General features: G+C 39.1%; 1 protein-coding gene across 3 annotated transcripts in view; it reads right to left on the bottom strand.

Annotated features, from left to right (window-relative positions):
* Nucleotides 1-4,462: 4,462 nt before the first annotated feature.
* cpne4b (copine IVb) overlaps nucleotides 4,463-18,238 on the bottom strand; it is a 42,025-nt gene continuing 28,249 nt past the window's right edge. For all 3 annotated transcript variants that reach the window (XM_051873473.1, XM_051873474.1, XM_051873475.1), the window contains 5 exons: nucleotides 17,893-17,947; nucleotides 12,428-12,479; nucleotides 11,455-11,588; nucleotides 10,010-10,246; nucleotides 4,463-7,546 (listed from right to left, as the gene is read on the bottom strand). In XM_051873473.1, the coding sequence (XP_051729433.1) occupies nucleotides 7,415-7,546; nucleotides 10,010-10,246; nucleotides 11,455-11,588; nucleotides 12,428-12,479; nucleotides 17,893-17,947 (610 nt within the window). In that variant the 3' untranslated portion in view covers nucleotides 4,463-7,414. The remainder of the gene's footprint in view (nucleotides 7,547-10,009; nucleotides 10,247-11,454; nucleotides 11,589-12,427; nucleotides 12,480-17,892; nucleotides 17,948-18,238) is intronic.

Here is an 18,238-nt window from a genome sequence, read left to right as displayed (position 1 = left end):
TCGCTAGTCTCTTCTGCTACAATATCGTTCCTTTACATTATTAGTTCCCCAAGCACGTAGTAGTGTTTTTGTTGTTGTTGTTGTTGTTTGGGTTTTTGTTTATTTGTTTGTTTTTAAACAAAATAACATTTGGGTTTATCATTTACAGCTCTGTTGTAATTTCTAAGCTGTTTCTAAGTAGTTATCAGTGTTTGCAGGTCTCTCAATCTGATCTGGTCTGTTGATTTATAATAATAATAATAATAATAATAATGAAATATAGTTAATATAGATTTTATAACACCCCCCAAACTTCATAATAACACAATACAGAAGTAGGCTAATGATGTGATATTGGTTTAAATGGTAAATTGTAATGTATCACTATATAATATATATATTAAAATAAATGGTTACAATGAAAAATATGTATAAAAAAATTCTTACAATGAAACATTGTTTGATTAAGCAGTTGTTACATCCTAGCAATTGGAGCAGCTTTCTTTATAGTCCCTTGAACAGTAACTCTGGTTACTAACTGCCATAAAAATAAACCAAATCTTTCATTTTACATTTTACAATAGCAAATTCTTATTTCCATGCACTCTCTAAACTAATTATTATAATGTTACCCTGTGACATGCTGGAACATGTTCCTAACAAAACAATAAAATCAAAATATGTTAATATGTTCTTTGCAGATATTCAATTTTCACATGTATTAATGTGTAGAATGCATTTGGAGAATCTCCTTGTTTGTCCTGCAAAAATCTGATCAAAGTTGAACCAAGACTAAATGCATCCTGTCCACTCGCAGTGAAGCAAGAAAACTGTTTTTCTGCCATTTGTCCAACATTATTTGTTTAGTAATCCTAGGAGAGCTATTTAAAACCTTGCTAACTTATTATAAACTGAGATGCAGAAAAGACAAACCAGCTGCTGGAGGATGAATGAGATTAGGAAGGTGAAGGATTTGAGGAGGACCTCATGCTCTCGTCTGCCATGGGTTTTCCTTGAAACCTCAGCACCGTTGCAGATTGAAACTCAGCTGCTTCTCTGTCCCGCCAGCTGCTACTTCATTCATGCTGCCAGCTACCTCATTCACCATGCCAGCTGCTTCTTCCTCCAACCTGCCAGTTATGTTTTCCTCCAACCTACCATGCACTTTCCTCAACCACCCTGCTACCAGCCTCATCCACTCACGGCTGCGTCCTCAGTCCAGCCCGCTGCCACTGATGTTCACATTCAGGGCTCTGAGGAGCATTAAGTATGTACATATTGCAGCAGCAGTTTCCTTCCAGACATCAGGATAAACTGACCACACAAAGATTTTTGATGTCTATAAGGCTGTTTTCACTCCTAGAAATCTCAATCTGAATGAATGTTGAGGTAAACAGCCTCAAAGTCCTGATGACAAGTCAAGTGAGCTTCATTGTCATTTCGTTACATAGAAAGGAATGAAATGTCATGCCTCATAGGACCACAGTGTTACATATATAAACATAATTCACAAAGACCAGTCTGTTACCTAAAACATATGAACCTAATAGGATTGTTTAAGGCAACACACCCCAGGTGAATAGGGTAAAAAAAAAAATCACCATACTTCAGCAGTTTCTGAAATGTTATGTTAAAATATGCAAATGAGGCATTATCTAATTAAACATGCATTAAGTTTGCATAAATCTCTAAAGTTTGATGTATGTAAGTTGAAGATTTCTGGCTCAGTGGCGGAGAAAAACTCATTTTGAGAAAATGGCCTTTAAAGATATACTGTAATTGAAATCTACAGATGCAAATAGATAAAGTGCTATAAAAGATACACTTAAAAGTGTACTTTGGATGTTTTCTTTCCACTAGTCTAAAAAAAAAAAAGAAAAGAAAAGAAAAGAAAAAACACTATAAAAAGCCAAAAAGCCCCAAATCTCAACTGAATATAATATAATAAGTACAAACCCGATTCCAAAAAAGTTGGGACACTGTACAAATTGTGAATAAAAAAGGAATGCAATAATTTACAAATCTCATAAACTTATATTTTATTCACAATAGAATATAGATAACATATCAAATGTTGAAAGTGAGACATTTTGAAATGTCATGCCAAATATTGGCTCATTTTGGATTTCATGAGAGCTACACATTCCAAAAAAGTTGGGACAGGTAACAATAAGAGGCCGGAAAAGTTAAATGTTAAATGGAACAGCTGGAGGACCAATTTGCAACTTATTAGGTCAATTGGCAACATGATTGGGTATAAAAAGAGCCTCTCAGAGTGGCAGTGTCTCTCAGAAGTCAAGATGGGCAGAGGATCACCAATTCCCCCAATGCTGCGGCGAAAAATAGTGGAGCAATATCAGAAAGGAGTTTCTCAGAGAAAAACTGCAAAGAGTTTGAAGTTATCATCATCTACAGTGCATAATATCATCCAAAGATTCAGAGAATCTGGAACAATCTCTGTGCGTAAGGGTCAAGGCCGGAAAAAAAACATACTGGATGCCCGTGATCTTCGGGCCCTTAGACGGCACTGCATCACATACAGGAAAGCTACTGTAATGGAAATCACAACATGGGCTCAGGAATACTTCCAGAAAACATTGTCGGTGAACACAATCCACCGTGCCATTCGCCGTTGCCGGCTAAAACTCTATGGGTCAAAAAAGAAGCCATATCTAAACATGATCCAGAAGCGCAGGCATTTTCTCTGGGCCAAGGCTCATTTAAAATGGACTGTGGCAAAGTGGAAAACTGTTCTGTGGTCAGACGAATCAAAATTTGCAGTTCATTTTGGAAAACTGGGATGCCATGTCATCTGGACTAAAGAGGACAAGGACAACCCAAGTTGTTATCAGCGCTCAGTTCAGAAGCCTGCATCTCTGATGGTATTGGGTTGCATGAGTGCGTGTGGCATGGGCAGCTTACACATCTGGAAAGGCACCATCAATGCTGAAAGGTATGTCCAAGTTCTAGAACAACATATGCTCCCATCCAGATGTCGTCTCTTTCAGGGAAGACCTTGCATTTTCCAACATGACAATGCCAGACCACATACTGCATCAATTACAACATCATGGCTGCGTAGAAGAAGGATCCGGGTACTGAAATGGCCAGCCTGCAGTCCAGATCTTTCACCCATAGAAAACATTTGGCGCATCATAAAGAGGAAGATGCGACAAAGAAGACTTAAGACAGTTGAGCAACTAGAAGCCTGTATTAGACAATAATGGGACAACATTCCTATTTCTAAACTTGAGCAACTTGTCTCCTCAGTCCCCAGACGTTTGCAGACTGTTATAAAAAGAAGAGGGGATGCCCCACAGTGGTAAACATGGCCTTGTCCCAACTTTTTTGAGATGTGTTGATGCCATGAAATTTAAAATCAACTTATTTTTCCCTTAAAATGATACATTTTCTCAGTTTAAACATTTGATATGTCATCTATGTTGTATTCTGAATAAAATATTGAAATTTGAAACTTCCACATCATTGCATTCCTTTTTTATTCACAGTTTGTACAGTGTCCCAACTTTTTTGGAATCGGGTTTGTAAATATTTTCACGATAAGAGTTCAAATCCTAGAAGCAACTAAATTATTATATTATATTATATTAATTATATATTACATTATATTTAAATTTTTAATCCTAAGGTTTGTGAGGTCAAATCACGGAAACAACTAAATTGTTAATATTATTGTTATATGTTGTCATGTTTTGTGTTATGTGCTGTCAAATCCATTAATCACGATTAATTTGTAAATATATAAAATGTGTGTATGTATTATATATGTTGCGATTAATCGATTTGACGTTATGTTTTGTTATATTAAACATTCTAACCAAAGGTTTATGAGTTCAAATCCTTAGTTCACAATCATTAGTGAATAAAAAAAAAATAATAAAAAAAAGTGAATCAAAACTAATCTTCTTATTCGAATATTCATCTTAGTAAATATTCATACTCATTATCTAAAAAATATCACCTTAGTGAATATTCATGAAATTAATTTAACCTCTTTCCCTGTGGTTAATGCTGAGAGTTGTTTTGAAAAAGAAAGCATCTGCAAAACCACTAACAAGAAATAATCAGCTGAATCTCCAACACTAATGGACCTGTTGAATATGATGAAGGAGATGATCTCTCTTTCTCCTGATATCCCCTAGTCTTGTCCTGGTGATCTGAGTGTTTAATTATACATGATGTGCATGTGTGGAGAGGAGTGTGTGCATGTTTGTGTGTTTAGACTTCAAAGATTCCTCTGACTCATAAAGAGTCGATCACGCCTCCAGAACTCCATTTCTCAAGGTCTTCTGATGCCTGTTAAAGAGCCTGTAGATTCAAGTATTTTGCATTTAGAGTATTGTAGCATTAAAAAACCCTCTAGATCAATATTACTGGATGTGAGAGACCTGTGTGTGTTTAATGTGAAGCAAGTGCATCCAGTGAACATCTGTATCAAAGCAAAAAGATGAAACACAAAAAGTGGGAAAAACATTTTTTATTGGCAACATGCAAAATACAATCCTGGCTGCTGTAGTAAGCAAACATACACACACACACACACACTCCAAACAGAAGGAAGAAAAAAAAAAAAAGGAAAGCGTAAAAGGAAAAGAGAAATGTGTCTAATACAACACCAGAATTACACACCTAATTTCAAACATCTGAAAGGGACTTTATTATGTTAGATTAAGAAACTCTGTAAAACCAATGTCAAGAAACCTGTAGAAAAGAACAAAAACAAATAATCCCTAAATACTGTATTCACAGAATTGAGTCCATTCCACATGCTTTCCAATAAATATTCATTCGTTTATAGAGCTATATACAATACACTTAATTGTATGTAACATTTGTAAGTCGTAAAGGCCTCACATCAAAAATAAGTTAAAAAATAAATACACTACAGTTCAAAAGTTTGGGGTCGGTGAGATTTTTTTATTTATTTTTTTACTTTTATTTAGCAAGGACGTATTAAATTGATCAAAAGTGACAGTAAAGACATTCAAAATATTACAAAAGATTTCTATTTAAATTTAATACTGTTCTTTTGAAATTTCTATTCACCAAATCCGCATATTAGAAGGATTTCTGAGGGATCATGTGACACTGAAAACTGAAGTAATTGCTGCAGAAAATTCAGCTTTGCTATCACAGGAATAAATTACATTTTGAAATAAAAACAAAAAAAAACAAACTTTAAAATCTACCGACTCCAAACTCCAAATTTGTAGGTAAATTAAATAAAGCAATTAAATGGTTGCACTTCGGATTATAGAGGACTAACAGTGTTTACTAACTGAGCATTGGTCATGCACTGGCCAAAAACTGATAATCACTTGCCTCCTAAACTATTACGTATTAGAATATTATGCTATATTGGACTATATAGCCCTTGTATAGCAGGTCCACCAAAAATAATAATATCTAGCAAAAAAAGAAAAAAAAGAAAAGAAATAAAAAAAAGAAAGACAGCACTAATGAACAAATGCAAGTTGGAATCAGCCTGCCATCTGAATCTAAAGGAAGACTGTCCACAGTTTTCGGCTTTTCTTCTATTTACACAGAGTAGGTTATGGTAGATCAAAAGGTTCTTGCAGACTGGTTTGGTTGCAGTGAAGGGAATCTATCCCACTGTCATGTTAAAGGTGCACTCAGTGATTTCTACCACATTAAAACCTTTTATACATAATTAACAGTAATTTTAAAAAATGTTTAAAATCATCTCACAGGAGGGTGGGTCGCCTCATGAGGGCGGCCATGTTGTGATCACATAACCAGCTGAATACTATTCACCTTGGTAACTCCCCTGTTATCAGACTCTTTCACTTATGGAACAAATGAATCATGGCTGAATGCAAATAGATTGTTTCTAAATTGGCATCAGTGACCACAAACCTTTGCTTTTGTGTAATCCTATATTCACAGCAATATATAACAGGCCAGTATAAAGGCCTGTTCACGTCGACATAAATGTTTGGTGCGAAGATTTGATGCGATAAACCTTTTAATTTGAATGAATAGCTGTTAATATGTCTGTTCAGACTGACATAAATTTATTTAAATTTCCGTAAATTTTTTACGGAAAGGTATTCAAATTTCTTTTTCATCGCACTGCAAAGAAACTGGCCTACCAATAAGATTTGAACTTTTGGTCACATGCCCAGAGCTGCTGCTGTTACATAAAACTATAACTTTGTGGTGCTCATGAACAGACTATTACTACTACTAAGTGACAGTGAATTACAGATGAACAATCTGAAACCGTCTCTCGTCTCTGTATTCTTGTATTTGGTGAAATATCATAGTAAATACAAAAATCTGAATGGCTGTTTGAAAACATGTAAATACTGTTTGACTTCTTTTCTGTGACAAGTGGGGGTCAGAATTCCTTTGTGTATATCATATGATCGTCACATAATGTCAGAGAGTGAATCTGCATTTTATTCAGCCCTGCTTTTTACATAACTTGTCTGAAAGAAATTGTATGTGATGATCAGACAGAATTTTTTCACCAGCATGAAATGGAAATTGTAATAATCTTTTCTTCCCTATTCTGACATATATCTGATTGAAACGGCTTCTCGATTGAGAACACCAGTGATGGGGAGTCGACTCCAAAAGAGTAATATTCGACCATGGCTGTTTCTCATGACTTTTACCTCTGTAAAAAAATTCTCTTACATTCTCTTGCACTGTTTACGTTCAGCGCTTTCAGGTTCTATGTCAGAACGCCGGCTCAGTATTGGCCGAAGCTGTTCACGTGAGCAACACAAAGCATGCGTGTGATGCTGACGCAGGAGCCGGCCAATAATGAGTCGGCGTTCTGATGTAGAACCTGAAAGCGCTGAACATAAACAGCGTAAGAGAATGACACAGAAGAGAAGATAATGTTGAATAAAGTCGTTATTTTTGTTTTGTTTTTGCACACAAAAAGTATCCTTGTTGCTTCATAAAATTAAGGTTGAACCACTGCAGTCACATGAACTATTTTAACAATGTCTTTAGTACCTTTCTGGACCTTGAAAGTGGTGGTTAAATTGCTGTCTATGGACGAGTCATATACCTCTCGGATTTCATCAAAAATATCTTAATTTGTGTTCCATAGATAAACGAAGGTCTTATGGGTGTGGAACGACATGAGGGTGAGTAATTAATGACAGAATTTTTATTTTTAGGTGAACTAACCCTTTAATGGTGACTTTAAGTCCAAGACAAGTGCACCTTTAATATCACTAACAGCTGCGTAAGAAGAAAATATGAACAGCTGTGGACATTTTTGCCCAATGCTATTGAAAACCTGAGTAAAAAAAAACAACAACAACAATGATGGACCTGCTTCTCGATGCCTAAACTGATGCAGCAAGCTCTGAAATGATCAATGAAGATATCTTGAAGCTGAGACTCTGAGGCTGCTTATATGGCTCTGCGTAGCTCAGGGACTGAACGCCCTGGAAGACTCATAGTCCGACATGCATTTGGGCTTGATGCCTTTTCCATTGTAGTAATCCACCACTTGATTGGGAACCTCAGCCAGCACACTTTTAGCCAGCGCTGCAGGAGAGGCCTTTGTGGAAAAAAAAGACAGAGGCAAGGATGAGAGAAAGGAATATAGATGAAATCTCACACTCTCTTGTGCTTGAGTAAGTGATACAAGAAAGGTGTCACTCCTATTTCTCTCTGTCTGCAAAACAGTTGGAGACAGACCAGTGAAAACACAGCAGGACAGAACTAAAAATAAATGCGCGCACACACACATACACATGCTCTGTTTCTCGCCGAAGCATTCGTATCGGACAGCCAACTTCACACCTCCAGAGTTGCGCTATATTTATGAATTGTGTGATATTGCAGAAGTTGACCTGAGGTAGCAAGTTTCCTCACAGCAGTACTCTTGATTGTGGAGAAAAAGCAAAACAAAACCCTTCTCTGTACAAGAAGCCTTGAACGAAAGGTTCAATAAATCAAATGAAAAACCTGAAGATGTAAAAAGCACAACTATATCTCCAGTCACATAACAACTGAGAAAATACAGCATAATCATGAAAGAATCTGAATAAATGAACGAAGAGATTTTTGCCAAGGTATCAATATATACTCTATATAAAATTTAAAATAATTACATTTTTGTAAAATAAAAATAATAATAATTTTAAAATAAAACAAATAACTCAAAAATGAACCCAATCAACATTAATCCCAAAAAAGCGTGGACTATATGAGAGAAATGGTGCAAGCACAAAAGCATTTAAGTGTTGTGAATAAATTTATTACTGTATGTGCCATATATAATTATGCGCTATTAACTTATCTTAGCTACAGTCTAATGTTACTGTATTGAAATTAATTTAGAACCGTGTCTCATGTTGCTGTCAATGCGGTCAATTTTAAAGGGTTAGTTCACCCAAAAATGAAAATTATGTAATTTATAACTCACCCGCATGTCGTTCCACACCCGTAAGACCTTTGTTCATCTTCGGAACACAAATTAAGATATTTTTGATAAAATCCAATGACTCAGTGAGGCCTGCATTGCCAGCAAGATCATTTCCTTTGTCAGTGCCCAGAAAGGTACTAAAAACATATTTAAAACAGTTCACGTGAATACAGTGGTTCAACCTTAATATTATACAGCGACGAGAATACTTTTTGTGCGCCAAAAAAAGCAAAATAGCTACTTTATTTAACAATATCTAGTGATGGGCAATATCAAAACACTGAAGCTTTGAAGCTTTACGAATCTTTTGTTCCGAATCAGTGGTTCGGAGCGCTTATCAAACTGCCAAAGTCACGTGAACTATTGAAATTTTGAAACACTTATGATGTAACGAAGCCTCGTTTACTGAAATCACGTGATTTTGGTGCTCTGAACCACTGATTTGAAACAAAAGATTCGTAAAGTTCGTAAAGATATAGTTAAATAAAGTCGCTATAATTTTTTTTTTTGGCGCACAAAAAGTATTCTCGTCGCTTTATAATATTAAGGTTGAATCACTGTATTCACACGAACTGTTTTAAATATGTTTTTAGTAGCTTTCTGGGCATTGAAAAAGGAAATGATCTTGCTGGCTATGGAGGCCTCACTGAGCCATCGGATTTTATCAAAAATATCTTAATTTGTGTTGCGAAGATGAACGAAGGTCTTACAGGTGTGGAACGACATGAGGGTAAGTAATTAATGACAGAATTTTCATTTTTGGGTGAACTAACCCTTTCAGATCAAATAAAACAACTGAATTCAAGTTCACAAAAACTACTACATTAACATTTATTTATGAAAAATCTTGACTGAGCAAAATTACACCTTCATCAAAGGCCAACTAGACTTTGTTTTGAGACCATTTTGTCTCACATAGGCTTTACAGAAATAAAAAAATATGTACTGTATTGAATGGAATTAAAAAACTGAACTTTGCATGAACCCAACTTCAGAGGCAAAGATATCGCTGGGCCAAAGCAGGACAGAATACGCCTCACGTCACTTAAAGAAATGCTTTCATAACGAAGACTGTTCTACATGAACAAGTCCACACTCCTTAATTAAACTAAACACAGGCCTGTAAAATCTAAGAGCTTTGATGTTTTCCTTTCCTGTGTTCCAGCGCCGAGATGCTTGTTATTGGAGCTCAGACAGACAGCTGTGAGAGCAACGCACTGACCTAAGAGAGGAGAGAGATGAAAAGAAACCAGGATGCCTTCAGATGTACGGCATCCTCTTGTAGTTTGGTTTCCTGACTATGCCCTGACCGGAGGTACCATACAGTTTCTTAAATCAGCAAACTTGGCATGAAGCATTTCTTTTCATTAGACACATCTGTTCATTAGGCTTTGATTTATTAGGCATCCAGTAAAACTTTTAGGTTTTGCTTTCAATGTTTATGAAACCATCCTGATTGGATTCTTTTAAAATGAATTCAGTTGATGAACAGAGTTGTAGAAACATTTTGTTATTCCAACATGAGTGTGAGAAAAAAATGACAGAATTATTTGAATGAAGTATTCATTTAAGACACTGCTGTTTTATACTCACATGTTTGAAGTTGCGGAAGGGCACAAATTGCACAATGTCCCTCAGGACTGGTTCTCCTTTAGGAGAGCGGAGGATTCCATCATCACCATCCAGCATCTGCATGTCGCTGAAATCCGCGCTGCCTATACCGACGATGATGACAGACATGGGCAGGTGGGAGGCGTGAACGATGGCCTCTCGTGTATCTGCCATGTCTGTGATTACTCCATCCGTCAGGATTAGCAGTATAAAGTACTCCTAATGAATGAGGAAAAGGATAAATGAGGAAAGTGATAAATAAAAATGTGAGAGAACATTTAAAAATGGAAACTAACACAAATATAATCACCAGGAGTTTAGTCTTTGTCTTGCGCTCAAAGCCCCATTAGAACCAACAAACTGTTTCTTATCTTATTTTCAGCATACTGTAGAAGTCATTAAATTTGCCAGTGGGGTAAGCACATTTTAATTTAAAATTATACAAATATGTATATACATACATAAAATATTATATATTTATTTATAACAATACAAGTAAATAAATATTTTCTGAAAACAAATAAGCCCTAACATCTAATGCAGTTTGCTTCTCAAGAAAATGTATATATATACGTATATATATCAGCAACTTTGGTTGTTTTTATAAAAAGGCAACAGCAGTAAAGCAGATGGTGTCAAGATGGTTCTGTGCAGAAATTGAGCTCTTCAGTCTAATTAAATGTGTTCTTTCTCTCTCGGATGAGTAGCATAAGACTCTGGGGGAAGTTTTTACACTGGTTTATTTCATTTATGGACTAAAATATAGCAGAAGTAGGACGAAAGCTTGCGTTTTAATTAACTTTTAATTTGGGCAGGCAAAACTGGCTATATGGTTGTCACGGAAAAATCTTTTGAGTGGTGTCGGGTCAACTGATGTAGTGTTTGTCACACTTATGTTTGATTTGTTTCGTTTTCATAGACTTTTAGTTTTTATTTATTTAGTCACATGTGCTCCTTTGTTTGAGTTTCCCACCACTCATCAGTTTCCATGGACACTAATCTATCATCACAGCTGTTTGTCATTTAGTTCATCACCATGTGTATTTAAATTCCTCACCTTCACTCATTTTGTCTGGTGTTTTTTCTGAAAGTGTGTTGCTACTACCTTTTGTTATTTGCCTTTTGGATTATCATTAAACTCTGCATTTGAACTTTACCTTCATTGTTGTGTGTTTACCAGCAACATTGAAGACAGTGTGAAAGGGATTATTAAAACCTTGTATTAAAATTGAGTTTAATTGATGATGGCTGCTTGCAAATTTATGTTTAAGTGTAATTTTGTTTGAAAAGTTTTTTCTCTTCCCTTTAAAAATGATTTTTTTTAACATTACTGTTCCTGTTTAAAGTGAATGTTTTTTTTTTTTTTTTTTTAAACTTTTTGTAAATAAATAGACCTTTAAAAGTAAAAGTCTCTCTCTTCCACTAACCATGGCCTCTTTGGTATGCATCTCCTCGGAGGCCGAGTTGGCAACCTTCTGGATGATGGGAGCGATATTAGTGGGACCATACAACTGGATTTTTGGGAGGCAGTTCTGATAAGCCTCAACAACACCTTGAATACCTGTAAAACACACATAGCCAGTCAGGTCATTTCCAAAAATATACGCACTTGTTGCCAAACATCTTGAATTAAGATTTTATTTTAAACTTGACAAAACATACTAAATTTAGTAATTTTTTGTCAATTTATGACAAATGTATTAAATTTGTCAATGGTACAAGAAAAAAAAACATAAGATATTTAAATTGTATTTTATTTTAGCTTAACTTAGCCAAGCTGCTGCCCAGGACCGGAACTATCGGTTTTGTAATGTGACATCCTGAATGGATGTCATATTGCCCATTTCTTTTACATTGGTGGTCATTTAAATTCCACAACTACTGACTATGTGAAAATAAAAAACATGACATTTGACCTCAGAGATAAATATGGTTATGTGGAGGTCTTTTGTTCATTAAAAGAAGGCCACAGTCTCATTTACAGTTGTTCTCAATTGCTTTGGCTCAATTCTTGACTGAGATTCAGCTAGTTTCTTGTTCACATCAGATTTGAATTCTTATTGATTTACACAAATTGCATGTGTTTTGGCACATTTGTGCCAACTGTCTACAATTCACACAATAACTAAATTCACATGACTTGTTGATCAAAATTGATGAGTTGATTCTCAGTAAAACTGTCAAACAGAAAAACTGTAAATGCAAGAGAGTCAGTTAAAAAGTTAATAGTTTATGCTTCAAAAACCTAACATATTCTCTTTGCCATTCAGTGTGTGTGGGAGATGTTTGACTCATACATTAAAAAAGCACTGGAGTTCACTGAACCTTCTTTTTGTGAAAAAAAAAAAAAAAAAGTTTGTAAAGGCATGAAACTATGTTGTTTACACTTTAATGACTCACCAGCACATTCTGGGTTATCCTCATCAAAATTCACAGCAAAATCATGAGAAACCTAAAGAAAGTAGAAAAAAATTTTTTTAGTTTAGTGCCAAAACCTGAATGATCAGTGACAGTGATGGCAGAGTTACTGCTTTTAGAAACAAATTGCTTCATTCAAAAGGCATGGAGAAAGACTCAGTCGACTTAAACTTTGAACTCTGCTCAAACAGATTATTAGATTATGATATTAGAGTCCATATAATGTACTGGAAAAGCTAAAACATTTGATTTCTTTATTTTATTCATAAGTTTTCATAGTTCATTTATATTCAGAGTCATTGCAGCCAATGAATGGGATAAGGCCATGCATAAAACATGGAGCTTCCCTGTGGCTCAGACTGCGGTCAAATAAAATGCATTCTTAGAGTCACATCCAACCACGTTGTGGCCATGACCTCTGATTGTAACATGGCAACCAATCAGATGACCTGATTTTGAGTGATTGGCATAGATTAGCAGGAATGATGAAGTGATTATTGTAAAAGGGCATCAGCAGTTCATGAATTATTCAGAAATCTCCTGTCAGGTAACGGCGAGGGATTCAGAGCACTCTGGTTTCCCCGGCGATTTTATTTTTTTGTATGAGAAACTCCTTGCAGTCTTAAAATCAGGTTACAAATTCAGTCTATTAAATCTCACCAGAGTCAGTCAAATCAATCAATAAATTAAATAAAAAAAAAAAAAAAAAAAAAAATTATATACTTTTTAAAGGGGATTGAAAGGGGATTACTGAATGAAATATACAGTATCTCACAGAAGTGAGTACACCCCTCACATTTTTTGTAAATATTTTATTATATCTTTTCATGTGACAACACTGAAGAAATGACACTTTGCTACAATGTAAAGTAGTGAGTGTACAGCTTGTATAACAGTGTAAATTTGCTGTCCCCTCAAAATAACTCAACACACAACCATTAATGTCTAAACCGCTGGCTACAAAAATGAGTACACCCCTAAAATGTCCAAATTGGGCCCAAAATGTCAATATTTTGTGTGGCCACCATTATTTTCCAGCACTGCCTTAACCCTCTTGGGCATGGAGTTCACCAGAGCTTCACAGGTTGCCACTGGAGTCATCTTCCACTCCTCCATGACGACATCACGGAGCTGGTGGATGTTAGAGACCTTGCGCTCCTCCACCTTCCTTTTGAGGATGCCCCACAGATGCTCAATAGGGTTTAGGTACCCTCAGCTTCTTTAGCAAGGCAGTGGTCGTCTTGGAGGTGTGTTTGGGGTCATTATCATGTTGGAATACTGCCCTGCGGCCCAGTCTCCGAAGGGAGGGGATCATGCTCTGCTTCAGAATGTCACAGTACATGTTGGCATTCATGGTTCCCTCAATGAACTGTAGCTCCCCAGTGCCGGCAGCACTCATGCAGCCCCAGACCATGACACCCCCACCACCATGCTTGACTGTAGGCAAGACACACTTGTCTTTGTACTCCTCACCTGGTTGCCCCCACACATGTTTGACACCATCTGAACCAAATAAGTTTATCTTGGTCTCATCAGACCACAGGACATGGTTCCAGTAATCCATGTCCTTAGTCTGCTTGTCTTCAGCAAACTGTTTGCGGGCTTTCTTGTGCATCATCTTTAGAAGAGGCTTCCTTCTGGGATGACAGCCATGCAGATCAATTTGATACAGTGTGCGGCGTATGGTCTGAGCACTGACAGGCTGACCCCCCCAACCCTTCAACCTCTGCAGCAATGCTGGCAGCACTCATACATCTATTTCCCAAACACAGCCTCTGGATATGACGCTGAGCATGTGCACTCAACTTCTGTGGTCGACCATGGCGAGGCCTGTTTTGAGTGGAACCTGTCCTGTTAAACAGCTGTATGGTCTTGGCCACCGTGCTACAGCTCAGTTTCAGGGTCTTGGCAATCTTCTTACAGCCTACGCCATCTTTATGTAGAGCAACAATTCTTCTTTTCAGATCCTCAGAGAGTTCTTTGCCATGACTTCCAGTGACCAGTATGAGAGAGTGAGAGCGATAACACCAAATTTAACACACCTGCTCCCCATTCACACCTGAGACCTTGTAACACTAACGAGTCACATGACACCGGGGAGAGAAAATGGCTAATTGGGCCCAATTTGGACATTTTTACTTAGGGGTGTACTCACTTTTGTGGCCAGCGGTTTAGACATTAATGGCTGTGTGTTGAGTTATTTTGAGGGGACAGCAAATTTACATTGTTATACAAGCTGTACACTCACTACTTTACTGTCATGATCACCGTCAGTTCCTGTCAGTTCCTGGACTACACTTCCCATAATCCTCCCTGCCAATCACCTGTACTCACTCCACCAATTACTAACACTAATCACCACACCCAGCTGCCATGCTTTACATGGACTATAGAAGACTCACACACACACCACCTCATGGCGAAGTCTTGATTCACCCTTGTGTTCAATTCCGAGCGGTTTCCTGTATTGATTGCCTGCCTGTTTCTGATCCTGTTTGCCTTTCATGTACGACCCTCTGCTGCCTGCCTTTGGACTGTGTATTGTTTCCTGACCTGTGAGTGATATCTGCCTGTCCTGACTACTGCCTGTATCCTGACCACGATTCTGCCTGTCCCTGCTGTTCCTGTTTGCCCCTGCTTTGACCCTGCCTGTACGACCACGCTCTTTTATAATAAAGCTTGCAAATGGATCTCTGCCCGAGTCTCGCTGCGTTACAGAAGACTTCGCCATACCAAGATCCAGCAGCTTTTACGAGCATTTCCAGCCTTAGCATGGACCCAGCAATACGTCTTGTCCGCCTTCAGCAAGGTAATTGTACACTCGAGGACCATATTCAGAAGTTTCTGGATATTGCCTATTTATCTGACCTGCCTGACTGTGCTGTCATTGACTTCTTTGGTTATGGATTAAACGAACCATTAAAGGACTATTTACTTACTAATGGTCCCTGAGGGTCGTTCGTGGAATTTCTGGACTTTGCCCTGCTCACTGTTGGTTCACCTTTTACTGTGGGTATCGCGGAGGAGTGCGACACCACGGTGAATCACGCCATGGCGGCCGCTAAAGAGAACACTCACAAGATGGCGGCTACCACAACAACATCACGTCACGTCTCCGCTGATCTTCTAGAGCAACATCACGTCTTCGTTGATCTTCCAGAGCCAAGTCACGTCTTCGTTGATCTTCCAGAGCCAAGTCAAGTCTCCGCTGATCGTCTAGAATCACGTCACGTCTCTGGATTTGTCCGGGGGCGGAGAGGGTTGCGTTCCAGTGTGGCTGATCCACCGCTGACTTCAGCACGAGCGGCTGGCATTCCTAAGCCTCCGCCGGCCGCTTCGCACCCAAGCCCGCCGGCCGCTTCGCACCCAAGGCCTCCGGCCGCTTCGCACGCAAGTTCGCCGGTTGCTACGGACTCATGTTCGCCGGTTGCAACGCGCTCAAGCTCGCCGGTTGCAACGCGCTCAAGCTCGCCGGTTGCAACGCGCTCAAGCTCGCCGGTTGCAACGCGCTCAAACTCTCTGGATGCTATGGACAAGATGGCCGCTTTGCCAGTGCCCACGGGCAAGATGGCCGCTTTGCCAGTGCCCACGGGCAAGATGGCCGCCCCTTCGGTGTCTGTGAACATAGGGGTCGTTCCAGCCATTGAGTCCGCTCCAGAGCCCAAGCGCCTTGCCCTGCCGGCGCCACCCGTGCTCCTAGCCCTGCCGGCGTCACCCAAGCGCCTTGCCCTGAGGGCGCCACCTGAGCTCCTTGCTCTGCCGGCGTCACCCAAGCACCTTGCCTTGCCGGCGCCACCCGAGCTCCTTGCCCTGCTGGCGCCACCCGAGCTCCTTGCCCACGAACCCGCCACGGCTACCGTTGAATTTCCCAAGAACTTTTTTGGGGGGGCCATATACCTGAGGGTGGGGAGCTTGTGGGTGGGGACCCTGCACGGCCGCGACCATCAGCGGCCTCCGAACTGCTATGGCTGCCCATGGCCTATAACCCACTATGGCCATTAATGGACTTTGACCCGCCGTGGTCATCTTCGGACTCTGTCCCGCCATGGCCGGCAACAGCACCTGACCTGCCGTGGCTGCCCAAGCCACCTGACCTGCCGTGGCTGCCCAAGCCTCCTGACCTGTCGTGGTTGCCCGAGCCACCGGACCCACCGTGGCTTCCAGACACTCCTGACCTGCCGTGGCTTCCCGAGCCATCTGACCCGCCATGGCTGCCCGTGGCATCTGACCCACCGTGGCTGCCCGAGTTCCTGGAACCTGCACTGGAGACCCCGTTCCTGTCTGCCTACAGGTCTCCAATGTACCCACCCCCCCTCCCTAGCTATACCATCTATGTCGCGAGGACGCGCCTTCCAGAAGGGGGGCGTTATGTCATGATCACCGTCAGTTCCTGGACTACACTTCCCATAATCCTCCCTGCCAATCACCTGTACTCACTCCACCAATTACTAACACTAATCACCACACCCAGCTGCCATGGACTATAAAAGACTCACACACACACACCACCTCATGGCGAAGTCTTGATTCACCCTTGTGTTCAATTCCGAGCGGTTTCCTGTATTGATTGCCTGCCTGTTTCTGATCCTGTTCGCCTTTCGTGTACAACCCTCTGCTGCCTGCCTTTGGACTGTGTATTGTTTCCTGACCTGTGAGTGATATCTGCCTGTCCTGACTACTGCCTGTATCCTGACCACGATTCTGCCTGTCCCTGCTGTTCCTGTTTGCCCCTGCTTTGACCCTGTACGACCACGCTCTTTTATAATAAAGCTTGCAAATGGATCTCTGCCTGAGTCTCGCTGCGTTACATTTACATTGTAGCAAAGTGTCATTTCTTCAGTGTTGTCACATGAAAAGATATAATAAAATATTTACAAAAATGTGAGGGGTGTACTCACTTCTGTGAGATACTGTAATTTAATCTTAATTGTAAATCTAATTTAAACTCATTTCAACTGTTTACTATGTAATAAATCTAACAGTCAAATTAAAATTAGAATCACAGTAAGCAAAGCAAAGTTATTTAAAAATACACACAATTCCATATAAAAGTTGTTTGTACTTAAAGGGATAGTTCACCCAAAAATGAAAATCATTTACTCACCATCAAGTTGTTCCAAACCTGTATGAATTTCTTTCTTCTGCTGAACACAAAAGAAGATGTTTTGAAGAATGTCTGTAACAAACAGTTGATGGATCCCATTGACTTCCATAGTATTTTTTATCTATACTATGGAAGTCAGTGAGGTCCATAAACTGTTTGTTTACCCATATTCTTCAAAATATTCTTTTGTGTTTAGCAGAATAAAGAGGTTTGGAACAACTTGAGGGTGAACTAAATGATGACAGAATTTTAATTTTTAGGTGAACTATCCCTTTAAAGTATAAATCAAAAAGGCTCTTTTTTATTTATTTATTTATTTTACATATAAAAATAATGAACTTACTTTGAAGTCTGGTGGGATTTGGGCTCCAAAGCCAAAAGCGGGAAACATTTTGTCGCTGGAAACAGATCAGAAGGAGGAAGGATTAATGTGTGTGCATTGAACCCCAGAGATGAGCAATGAGGTGAGCAGGGATGTGACTTTGTGAGGGGTCAAATATAATTGACTCCAAGCTTAAGTGACATCTTGGGCGAGAGAGTGATTGAAGTGTAGAAAGACAATCCTTGACATGACAGCTCTGCATCCTACAGGCGCAGGCAGTCATAAGACTGAATGCCTGATTGATTGATGTAATGTGTAATTGATTGATTAATGGTTTGAACGTTCGGTTAATGACCTGTACTGAGAA

This window comes from Ctenopharyngodon idella, chromosome 19 (genome assembly GCF_019924925.1).
Source record: "Ctenopharyngodon idella isolate HZGC_01 chromosome 19, HZGC01, whole genome shotgun sequence".
In the NCBI taxonomy this organism is placed as follows: domain Eukaryota; kingdom Metazoa; phylum Chordata; class Actinopteri; order Cypriniformes; family Xenocyprididae; genus Ctenopharyngodon; species Ctenopharyngodon idella.
Note: the sequence above shows the minus strand (reverse complement) of the source record. Positions and strands in the feature narration are given on the sequence as shown.